Source organism: Microtus ochrogaster, unplaced genomic scaffold (assembly GCF_000317375.1).
Source record: "Microtus ochrogaster isolate Prairie Vole_2 unplaced genomic scaffold, MicOch1.0 UNK35, whole genome shotgun sequence".
NCBI lineage: Eukaryota > Metazoa > Chordata > Mammalia > Rodentia > Cricetidae > Microtus > Microtus ochrogaster.
In genome coordinates this window covers 2915972-2927368 of record NW_004949133.1, presented here as the reverse complement: position 1 = coordinate 2927368, position 11397 = coordinate 2915972, and the positions used below count along the sequence as shown (strand labels likewise).

Genomic DNA, 11397 nt, shown 5'->3' with positions numbered 1-11397 from the left:
CACCTGTCTCTGTGGCCCTCTCCTCTTCCCAGATGCCACCTCGGTGTCACTGGCAAGTTACCACTGACGCTTCAGTTCTTGGACCCAAAGCTAAGCTCTTTAGCCTGGATCTGGGTCCCTCTCCCTGACATGTCCCTTCTCCTTTCTACTGTACATAAGGGTCCTCGACTTCTCAGCTCCTGCAGCTTCTCCTCTGCTTGGTTTTCTCATCCAAGTGTAGTGACCGTCAGCATGATCTGGGAAATCTGTTAGATCTGGGAACTAGTTAGATGTGCAGATTTTTTTGGTTTCCATCCCGGACCTACTGAGTCAGAATGTTGGGAGTGGGACCCAGCAATCTCTTTTAACAAGCCCTCCAGGCGAGTGACACAAAGCTCCGTAACTGCTGGGTTCCTGCACCCCCGCCCCCCCCCCCCCCCCCCCCCCCACCTTGCTCAATCCTTAGCTTCCAGATTGCTAATGCCCTCTCACTTCTGACGAAGAGCTTGTGTGGGCTCCTAGAGTGAGCCACACTTCCTTCAGTTGCTGTGGGGGTATTTCTGACCTCCACTTGTACTGTGTTCTGGTGTTAGGACCAGGTCTTTGAATGTCACTCCTGATACCTAATCACTATTTTGAACGATCCCCTGTCGCTGTGCCTCAAGGATGAACTACTTTCCCCAGGGCTCTGGCTTCCCTCATAAAACCACTTATTAAGTCTCTCTTGGTCTTTCTTCCACCTCAGAGTCTCTCGGCTTTTTTGTTTCTATAGCAGTACCTACCTGCAAGGTTTCATTCCGCTGCCTCAAAAAACCACTGCTGTCCTCAGTCTTTCCTGGTCCTGCTCCAGGGCCCCTGCTCAGAGTCTACCCTTGCTTGTTTGTCTACCCCCTGAGGGTATCTGAGCCTATCACAGCGGGATAGTGAATCTGGATAGGGTCACATCTATACCCTGCTCCACAGCCTTTTCTCTGTCTCAGCGGTGGCCACTTTGTCTAGACAGGTGTGTCACACACAGGGAAACCAGCTGAGGAGGTGGGTGGGGGCAGCAATTGGTCTGACACTCTACTCCCTAAGCCATGTCCCCTGGTTTGAGGTTGCCTCTGTCTGGAAGAAAAGGGTATTGGTCGGTTTTGCCCAAAGGTGTGCTGCAGGTTAAGGCAGCCCTGGGTTCACCAACTGTCGATCCATAGGCCACCCAAGCTATCCACTGGCTGCCTCTGTCTGCCCGACCTTCCTATTCAACCCCATAAGCCCATCCTTCTGTCCATCCATCCACCCACGAACAGATGTGAAGGTCAGACAGACAGACCGATATGTTCTTTCATCCCCACCCTCTCCTCTCTTCAAACCAGGTCTTCTTTCTTCCCCACTGGATCCTGGACTCAGCGGGCCTCTCCCAACATTAGCCATTCCTTGGGACATTGCCTGCCTCCTCTTCTTCCATCTCCACTCCGCAGCTTCCATGTACCTGTGTCTAGCCCCCTGGTCTGCCACAGGGGTTTGGAGAAAACCAGTCACACCTTGGACTCACTCTCCGGGGGTGGTAGGCAGCCATTCTGCTCCTTGTCTGCTCCATCTCCCCCTCCTGCCCCCTCCCCAGCCCCCTCTTCCTCCACCTTCTCATCCAGCCTGCTGGGGATGGACCAATAGAGATGGGCATCGAGGCGGGCTGCAGCCTCTGCCAACTCCCGGGCACTACACGAGGGTGTGGGCACCTCAAAGGTCTCATGGAAGCTGGCATAGTCCACCTCATAGAAGCCGTCCTCCAGGGTGAGCACAGATGTGAACCGGTGGCCCCACAGCACTTCATCTACTAGGTAGGAGCTTCGAGCTTGGCATGTCATTCCTGTGGGGAGGAGGAAGAGGCATTAATCAAAGGGATCCCGGCCTGAGCTTCCCTCTCCTGCCTCTCACTCCACAGCCCTCTTTCCCCAGAGCCCCACCTCTCTTTGGTCAGCTCACTTCTCCATCTGCCAGCCTGGATTTCCCCTTTGAGAAGCTCAACCTTAAAACTAACTTTAGGGATCATCTGGTCCAGCTTCTTCCCACTTCCCACAGAGCCTCCTCGCCCGCGCCCGCCCCCGCCACTGCTGAGCATTCCCAAGCCTTGGGCAGCTAGCTGAATTGATTACCTACCAGGATGGAAAGCTCACCACCTCATGAGAAGTTCAGTCCTTTGTGGATTGCGTTTGTGTTTATATGCATGGGTGTTTATATGCATTGATTTGTGTTTATATGCATGGGTGTGCGTGCATATACGCCACAGGAAGTATGTGAAGGTCAGAGGCCAACTTGTGGGAGTTGGTTCACCCCACAGTCTGAGACCCGGGGATCTAACTCAGGTCCTCGGGCCTTTGACCTTAGCTTGCAGGGCCATCTCACTGGCTCTGGGCTGTCTTTTATACAAGCTAAAATCTGTCCCCAGGATCTCTACCCCTTGCGTTTCACTCCCTTCCCACCTGACGCTCCCTTAGCATCTGTCAATATAGACCCAGGTTCCCTTAGACCTCTTCCTCAGATTGAACACTCATGACCATTTCCCACTTGATCTGGCTTTTGAGAAGTTTACTGTCTTCGTTGCAAGTCAGAATGGTCACGGCGGACCAGGTAAGGGGCCATCTGAAGTGTGACCACTTTTCCAATTGTGGCCTCCTCGATGCATAAAAGAAAGCTTGCCGCCTCTTGTTTCTGGCCAGGAGGCCCCAGCAAAGTGGCCCATGATTCTATTACATAAATGCCTTTGGAAGCTGCATCACGTTGCTACAGCAAGCCTGGGAGCCTGTGGCCAACGAAAACCCCCAGTTCTTTCTCCACCAGAGCCTTTCCATGCTGGGCTTACATAAGTGATTTTTTTTTTTAAAAGCCTAAATGTAGAATTTTATATTTACTCCCTTTAAATGTCATCGTGTTGGGGTTTTTTGGCTCATTATTCTTGCTTTTCAAAAGCAGTTTGAATCCCAAAATACTACCATCCTTCCCTGTTTTATCTCTAGAAAGATCGAACATGCTCCCACCCCCATGTCCTTTACACTGCCCTTCTCACTCCTTGCCCTGGGTCTGTCCTGCCTTCCCTGCTGGGATTTTGCACCCTTCCCTCAGGGCAGATCATTTTGTTCCTACCTCAGAGTCACCCCAACCTAATACCATCCCAGAAACAGAGATGAAAACACCACCAACCGGAGAATGGCTAATCTGGTTCTGTGCTATCCTGGGGGCACTGGTATTCTATGGCAAAGCAGGAATAAGAGGAATCTGTCAAGGTGGGGAAGGAGAGCCCGCCCCCACAGGGCCTCTGCAGAGAGAAGGCCCGAGAAGCAGAGATGGGGCTGAGGCTGAGGCTGGGGCTGGGGGGAGTAGGGATGGGTGGGAGGTGGCGGCAAAAGGGAAAAGTCCCTGTAAGAGAACTGCCCAAGCTAGTGTCAAAAAGGAGGGACAGCTGGCGAGACGAGGGAGTAGCAAGGGAAGAAGGGAAGGGGAAGAGCTAGGACCAGCCTAGTCGGAGTGAAGGAGGAGTGGGGAGTGGATAGAACTGAGTTGGTGATGAAGCAGAGGCTTTCCGCCCAGGACCAGGAACGGGTTCTCAAGGCCAGCAGCAGGGAGCAAGTCTGTCAGTAGCAGCGCTGCAGCTCCCCCTAGTGGCACTTTGGTTCTTTACTTATATTTTCCTTATCTTCAGCAGCTAGGACCTCTTAAAGGACCTGTTTTTGCTCCTATACTGATTCCAAGCAAGCTCTTGACAGTGTAGGCCTGAGCGAAGGCACTGACGTCACAGTTCCTTCTGGAAAGGAATTAGAAGTGGCAACATCAGGGGAAGTTAAGAGTGGCAGATGGGGTAACTGAGGCACCTCTCCACACCTCAGTTTGGAGAATAACTCGGGTCAATCGAATTCCAGGGCTCTGGATCTCTGCGCATCAAGAACCTTGCACGGTAACCTTCATGCCAACGTCGTACTAGGAAACACTGAAGCTAGACTTCCTGTGTTCTATCTAGGCTATGCTATTTATTGGCTTGTGACAGTGGGCTATTTATGGGATCTTTCTTTGGGGCTACTCATCCTCTAAAAAGTGAACACAGTAAAAAAAAAAAAAAAAAAAGTAACCTCCAGGGGAACCTTACTAGGATTAAGTGAATTCAGAGATGTAAAGTGCTATTCAAAGTGACATTCCTGTCAGGCCAGGGCCTCAAGCTAGCATCATTTCGTAGAACTCTTCCAAGCTTTTTCTTGACTCTGCAAAGTCACCCTGTCCATCCCTTTCATTTCCATCCCTGCCCCAGCAACACCCCTCCTCCACCTGTCACCCTATACTCCACTCTCTGTCCATCTTTCTGCATGCTCCTCCTCCCACACCCCACCCCATGCTTTTCTTGCTCCCATCCTCCAGCCTGCCCGCACCCGTGGCCTCCACCATGCCCTCGAGAATGACCACGATCTCGAAGTCGTCCCTCTCGAGGGCGCGGCGTGACGCCTCCCAGAAGGGGCTGGCGGCATCGATCTCGTGGCTGATGACAAGAGGTGAGACAAGGAAGAGGCGGTCGTCCCCGGTGTCGAAGCCCACGCTGAGGTCGGTCTGGTGCAGAGGGATGAACTCGCCCTCGAGCGTCTGGCGCGAGCGGATGAGCTTGGCGCGGATGGAGGCCTCCACGATGTGCGAGGATCGCAGGTCGCCCACGCGGAACATGAGGCAGAGGCGCCCGTCGCGCAGCGACACCACAGCGTGAGAGGAGAAGACCAGCGTGGCGGCCCGCTTGTTGGGCTGCGAGATCTTAACGAACATGCACCCCACCATGAAGGCGTTCACCATAGAGCCCAGGATGGCCTGCAGCAACAGCAGCACGATGCCCTCGGGGCACTGGTCAGTAATGACGCGGTGCCCGTAGCCGATGGTGGTCTCGGTCTCGATGGAGAAGAGGAAGGCAGCCACGAAGCCGTTGAGGTTATTGACGCACGGGGTCCACGCGGTGTCCTCCAGGTGCTCCAGGTCGCCGCGGCCGTAGGCGATGAGCCACCAGATGGCGCCGAAGAAGAGCCAAGTGAGCGCGTAGGCGAGCACGAAGAAGAGCAGGCTGAGGCGCCACTGCAGGTCCACCAGCGTGGTGAACAAGTCGGTTAGGTAGCGGTAGGTCTCCCGCACATTGCCCTGCTGCACGTTGCAGCGCCCGTCCTTCTCCACGTAGCGCTGGCGGCCACGGCGCCTGGGTGGCTCCTCCGACACCGGAGAAAAGGCGGCGTTCTCCTGCGCCATGGCGCTGCAACTGGAATCCTGCGGGGACTTAATAAAGGTTTGCCGAATTGATGGGTCTGCAATGGCGAGTAGCCCCTGGACGAATCACCCCATTCTGCTCTCTTAGCCTCATTTTCCCCTACTTGGTGGCATGGGAACAATCCAGAAGCCCACAAGCTCGGAAAGCTGGGGGCCGGGAGGGCTGGAGAGATGGCTCAAATGGCTCACTAGCTGCTGTTCCAGAGGATCTGGCTTTGGTTCCCAGCACCCACATGTGGGTTTACAACCGGTTGTAATTCCAATCTCTCTTCCTCTTCTGGCCTCTGAGGGTGTCGCACAGATATACATGAAGGCAAAAGACCCATACACATAAAATAAAAATAAAGGTTAAGAAAAAGTTGTACGGATCACACAGGGTAATGATCACGAACTGGGCAGCGCAGTGCAAGTTCAATGGGTAGGAAGTGTTAGAGATGTCGGTGCTACTAATCTCGATGCCACCACCTCAAGCTGAAGTGTGTAGCACCTCAGAGACAAGCCTGGACCAGACTCCTGGGATTCTAAAACGTAAGAAGTGGGTTCCTTGGCAGTTCCTTCTCTACGCAGAGCCCTCCCTGCCATGAGGACTTACACCACTCTTTCCCTGACCGTTATCCCTTCCTCCCGCCCGGACTCTTCTTCATCATCCTGCCCAAAGGTCACAGAAAGACTATCCCCTCTCTTCTCTTTCTGAATCTCACTCTTTCTACCCCCTCCTCTGTCTTTTCTCTACCCCAGACTTACCAAGGAGAAAGAAATGCCAGCTGTGCACAAAAAGTCTCCAGTGTGCAAAGGTTGAATGTTCCCAACATTAGGAAATTCCCATCGGCAATTCTGACTGCTTAACCGTGGTCACTGATGCTCTGATATCGCCCCCTTTCTCCTGGGCTCTTTCCCAAAGGAGACATGCAGAAAAGGGTTGGCAATAGGAGGCTGGAGGCCGTGTGAGATCAACTGCCCACAGCAAGGACATGCCAGGCCATCCAGGGTTACGCTCGTCTAGTATCTTTCCACCTCTATACTTCCTTACAAGTAAGAAAAGCACCAAGAGAAACACCAAGCGCCCACATCAAACCCTCCCAGCTTCCTGCCTTGCATTTACTACCCTAACACCAAGCCCACCCACACCAGCCATATGGCCCCAAACCCACATTCCAAGCAAAGCCCAGATTCCCAGCAAAACCCACCTGATTTTGTTTCAAATTCTTCCCCCTGAGATGTACTCTGAGATGCCTTCTTCCCTGAGAGATGGATGCCCAGAGTCCTTCCCTAGGCTCTTAGGGTCCCCTAAGAGATATGGACCATATGAACCAAAGTCTGTAGAGTAAGGATTTAGGAGTCATCAACCTTCCTTTCTCTTTTCTGAGATTGGTTATCTCCTCCCATTCCAAGGGAACCTGGGGGGGAGGGGGGAGAGGCAGGAGGGCTGGGGGGACAAGGGAGTGCAGGAATGTGACATAAGGTTCACAGATGGCTTAGATGTCCAGGTCCTAGGGAGAAACTGCATGGATATGTAACTACAAGCCCTACATCCCAATTTTTAAATTTTGGAGCCAAGCATCCTGCAGCCAGACCTTTGGAGGATGTTAAAGAAAAGGCAGAAGAAGAAGCCACAAAGATGGTTTGTATCCTCAGTGCCTCCACACTTATTTTCCATGGGAGTCAGGAGACATAGCCCAGGAACACCTTGGCAATGGCAGATCAGATCTTCCCCTCCCCCAACAGCAGGCTTGCTTTCCCCTCTCTGCAGGGTGTCCTCTGGAAGTGATCTGTAAGTACTCAGTGCCTCAGGACCCTGGGTCTCTTTCATCCTGGCATTAGTTTCAGGTGGGCTTCTAGGCATTCTTCTTAGGGTCTTAGGTAATCTGACCTCCGTCTATGTCCAGGAATGGAGAAGGGCTCCTGGTGTCCGATCATCCCCCAAACGCTGATTGCCCAGGGGACCTTCTAAGCGTGTTCTAGCTCTTGCTATCTTGAGGAAGGGTCTCTTTTTCACGGGACAGGAAAGGTGTGCACTGTCCACTGTCTAAAGAACAAGGGCTTCATTTCTGCCTCTTCCCTCCAAATAACCACAGTTCTTCCAACCACAGTTCTTGAGCATGCTCTGACCCCTTTCAGTAAGATCCCAGGACCACATGCTTCTTCTTGCTCTTTTCCTCCCCCTAGAGAGTGCTGGCCAGTACGGGGGCGGGGGGCTTATCTTTTGGAAGGAGGTCTGTCTGGTGAAAACTCCCTCAGGAACCAGCTCCACCCAAGCCCCACTTGCCTTAGAAATCGGGGCCCGAACCCCAAGTCCCACAACTCAACTCACAGAGCCTGGAGAGGAGAGACGGCAGCAGAGACCCTTGGGGGTTGGTGCCCATGTCCCTGACACCATGTCCCCCCCCACCACAGGTCCCCTCTGAGAGTGGGAACCGCAGACTCCTAAATGTAGCGGCAGCTCAGACTAGGACTTGGTATCTGTGTCATCCCCACTTCCCAGGTTCCCCTGCTCCTCTCCCGTTTCCATGGCAACCAGTCTGGCTACAGCTCCACAGCGTCCCCCTCCCTTTCCCAGTCCTGGGTACCACTCTGGCTGATCCACACGCCGTTGCTATTTTTAGCTAAAGTCCCTCCTCTTGGACACTGAGAATCGTCTCCTCACCCCTTTATAGGGAGAAAAGTCGGTGGGGGTGGGGGAGAACCTGCCGTGTTCGCCCTTTTCAGAGAAGCTCCTCATTCCGGGAAAATAGAGGCCTGGAGGTGTTGGGAACAAAAGGTTTGATTTCAGGGGGTCATCTGGGAGCTCACAGCTCATGCTCCCCCAGAGGGACCACAGGTAAAGGTGCTGCTCTTAGACCAGGCTCACCACTACAGGCTCCATTTTTGAAGAGGCCTCTGCTGCAGAAAGCAGCTGATAGAAGGAAAAGAGGTCTGTGGAGGTAGGGGCTAGAGGCGGGGCCAGAGGTTCTGTCCTTGTCACCCATGTCACACGTGACAAAAGTCCCTTCACGTCGCTAAGCCATAGTTGTTCTTCCTATCTCAGAGTGTGGGTATGGGCACACAGCCCTCTTCTGCCTACTTCACATTGGATACAGACCAAATTAGGCAATGCAAAACAGAAGGGTTTGGAGACGAATTTTGCTAATAGCAAAAAGTTGAGAAAACCCTCAAACATCCAAAGGAGAGAAAAGTTGAGGCTTGCGCTCACTATCAACAGACTTCTGGGGCCCAAATGCCACACGCTGTGCTAGGTAGAGGTGATTATGAAACGAAGAGGTCTCTGCCCAGATGCAGCTTGTGATGCCGCAGGAAGGAAAGACACAGAATTACATTACACAGAATTACTACTGCATGCTACGGTTGATCCACAAGCATCAGCACATTGGATGCCCATGAGACAGCTATTTTCTTCTATTTATGGATGAGGAAAATGGAAAAAGCAGCTTATTAAATTCCAGAATTGGACAGAGATAAGATGTCACTGCCCTCAAGCTTTTCATCTAAAAGACTTGTGATATTTTTGTTAGGTGCCCCCCTTCCCTCGGGTCTTATTATCTAGCCCAGGTTGGCATCAACTTCCTCAGTGTTGGGATTATAGGTATGCATACAAAAGACTTTTTTTTTGAAGGGTAGTTTTAATCTTACGGCAATATAAAAGTTAAGAGAGGAGCCTGGGGATATGGTCAGTCAGCAAAGTGCATGCCCTACAAATGAGGACCCGAGTCTGGGTCCTCAGCCCCTGTGTAAAAAGCAGGACCTGATGGCAAGCAGCAGAAAGATGGAGACAGGAGGATGCATGGAGCTCACTGGCCAGTCAACTGGCGAATTCCATGTTTAATGAGATATTCTGTCTCAAAAAATAAGATGGAGTGATAAAGGAAGATATCGAATTCTGGCCTCTGTGTGTACACACATGTGTATGCACGCACACACACAAAGATGTATGCACATACCCATAAGTTGAGAGAAAGGCACAAAGAGGTCCCTATGTCTCCTGCCTGGCATATACATAGCCTCCCCCATTGTCAACATCCCCAATGAAACAGTAGCTTGGTTACAATCGAGAAACCTTAATTGGCACAGCATGATCATCAGTCTCTAGTTCCCACGAGAGCTTTCTTTTGGTGTAATTCCTCTTGCTCTAAGTCCGGAGCAGTGTATAACGGCGTGCATCCACTATGACAGTGGGTGCTTTCCGCTGCGTTCTGCTTAGTCACCTCATTCTCCCATTAGCCTTTGGCAATCTCTGATTTTTTTTTAACCGTTTCCATAGTTCTGCCTTTTCTAGAATGTCATGGGGTTGGAATCATACAATATGTAGCTTCTCAAACTGGCTTCTTTCATTTGTATATTTAAGGTTGTTCCGTGTCTTTTTTATAGATCCAGAACTCATTTCTTTTTAATACTGAGTAATAGTCTATTGCCAGGATGTACCACAGTTCACTTGTTCATTCACCCCCGAAAGACATTTTGCCTCCGGTTTTTGTCAATTACAAATAAAGTTGCTATAAAACATCTGTGTGTAGGATTTTTACTTGGAAAAGTTTTCAGCTTTGGGGAGGGTAAATACCAAGGAGGGTGTTGCACTATCATATGGGAAGAATATGTTTAGTTTTGCAGGTGACTGCCAAACCGACTTCCAAACTGGCTGTACCATCCCGCAGTTTCACTAGCAACACATTCCTTTTCCTGTTGCTCTACATCCTTGCCAGCGTTGGGTGCCATCAGCGCCATAAGCTTTACATCACCACGGAAATGTGATAACTGTAGCATTCAGTAAGTGTAATAGTTTACCCCAGCAGTGGATATGTTTATGCACGCGAATGTTCATGTAGGGAGCGGTGCTACATAAAAAAGTAGAACAGAAGCTGAAGTTCAAGACCAACCGTCATGTTCAAAGCCAGACTCAGTTACATGAAAACTTACGTTAAAGAAAGAAAGAAAGGGGAAAAAGAAAAAAGAGGAAGAAAGGAATAAAGAAAGGGAGAGAGAAAGAAAGAAAGAAAGAAAGAAAGGAGGAAAGAAAAAAGGAAGGAAGAAAAGGAAATAAAAACATAAAATATCCATACAAGCTGATTATGATTGTATGATAATAACTACAACATGACTGATTAAAAATTAGGAAATGTGCTAGGCAGTGGTGGCACAATTCCTTTAATCCCAGCTCTCAGGAGGCAGGAGGAGCTCTGTAAGTTTGAGGTTAGCTTGATCTATAAATCGAGTTCCAGGACAGCCTGGACTACACAAAGAAACCCTGTCTTGGAAAAAATAAAAAAAATGAAACGTTTTGAAGAAACAAAAAAATTTCAATGTTAATTTCCCTTAAGAATTTATTTATTCATCTGCTTATTCATTTGCACTGCTGTAACCCAGGGCCTTGTGCATGCTAGGTAAGGATTGTGCCACAGAAATACATTCCCTTCCTTCAGCCACAAGCCCCAGGGAAATAATTAAAAGCAAAGAATGGTATATCAAGCTGATATTATTGCTATCATCAGTATCGTTATGTGCAAGGTGTTTTCTATGCATTCTACTAAGCCTTAACATTGCAGGGAACATCACTAGAAGAGCAGGAATGAGGCTGCACATTAGAAGGCTAGAAGTTTCTGGAATGCACTAAAAAATATGGCTGGTATATGGAGCAATGTAAATTTCAGGGGCAATAAGTTCAAATCCTACTCCATCTGATAGTAGATGTAAGACTTTGAATTTTTTTATTCTTTTTTCTCTTTCTTTTTTGTTTTCTCTCCTCCTCCTTTTTCCTCCTCCTCCTCTTCTTTCTTCCTTTCCTCCTTTTCCTTTTTTCTTTTGACAAAGTCTTGTTATAAATTCCTGACTGGCCTGGAACTCACTATCTAGTCCAGGCCAGCCTTGAATTGGTAGTTCCTACTGCTTCTGCCTCTCTAGTTCTGGGATTACACACATGAGCCATCATGCTTGAAAAATACTAGTTTTCTGTAAATCTAAGAGATGGGAATAGCCATGTTGTATCAGTCACTTTTCATTGCTATGACAGAATAACTGAGCCAACGTAAAAGACGAACAGTTAATTTTGGCTTCCGGTTTCAGAAGTTTCAATCCAGGGTTGTTTCGCTCCATTTTTATTGGGCCATATGAGACAGAGCATTGTAGTGGGTAGCATGGAAAACAGACCTCATGGAGACTGGAAAG

The 11397-nt window shown here is 49.9% G+C and overlaps 1 protein-coding gene across 4 annotated transcripts; it reads right to left on the bottom strand.

The window, feature by feature from the left end:
* Window positions 1-425: 425 nt before the first annotated feature.
* Kcnj9 (potassium voltage-gated channel subfamily J member 9) lies at window positions 426-7715 on the bottom strand. Of its 4 annotated transcripts, none has more exons than XM_013354252.2 (4): window positions 7556-7715; window positions 6432-6561; window positions 4377-5253; window positions 426-1828 (listed from the first exon to the last, which is right to left on the bottom strand). In XM_013354252.2, exons 3-4 carry the CDS (start codon window positions 5224-5226, stop codon window positions 1497-1499), a joined length of 1182 nt encoding a protein of 393 aa, XP_013209706.1. In that variant the 5' UTR covers window positions 5227-5253; window positions 6432-6561; window positions 7556-7715; the 3' UTR covers window positions 426-1496. The 4 variants fall into 4 exon arrangements, with proteins under 4 accessions (XP_013209706.1, XP_013209707.1, XP_005368628.1 ...); XM_013354253.2 differs by having other exon boundaries at window positions 4377-5244; XM_005368571.2 differs by having other exon boundaries at window positions 6432-6531.
* Between the last annotated feature and the right edge of the window lie 3682 nt (window positions 7716-11397).

Coding starts and splice junctions, on each gene's coding strand:
- Kcnj9 (XM_013354252.2), bottom strand. CDS start 5,226: ATGGCGCAGGAGAACGCCGCCTTTTCTCCGGTGTCGGAGGAGCCACCC. Junction 1,829..4,376: donor GGGCATGGTGGAGGCCACGG/GTGCGGGCAGGC, acceptor TCCTCCCCACAG/GAATGACATGCCAAGCTCGA.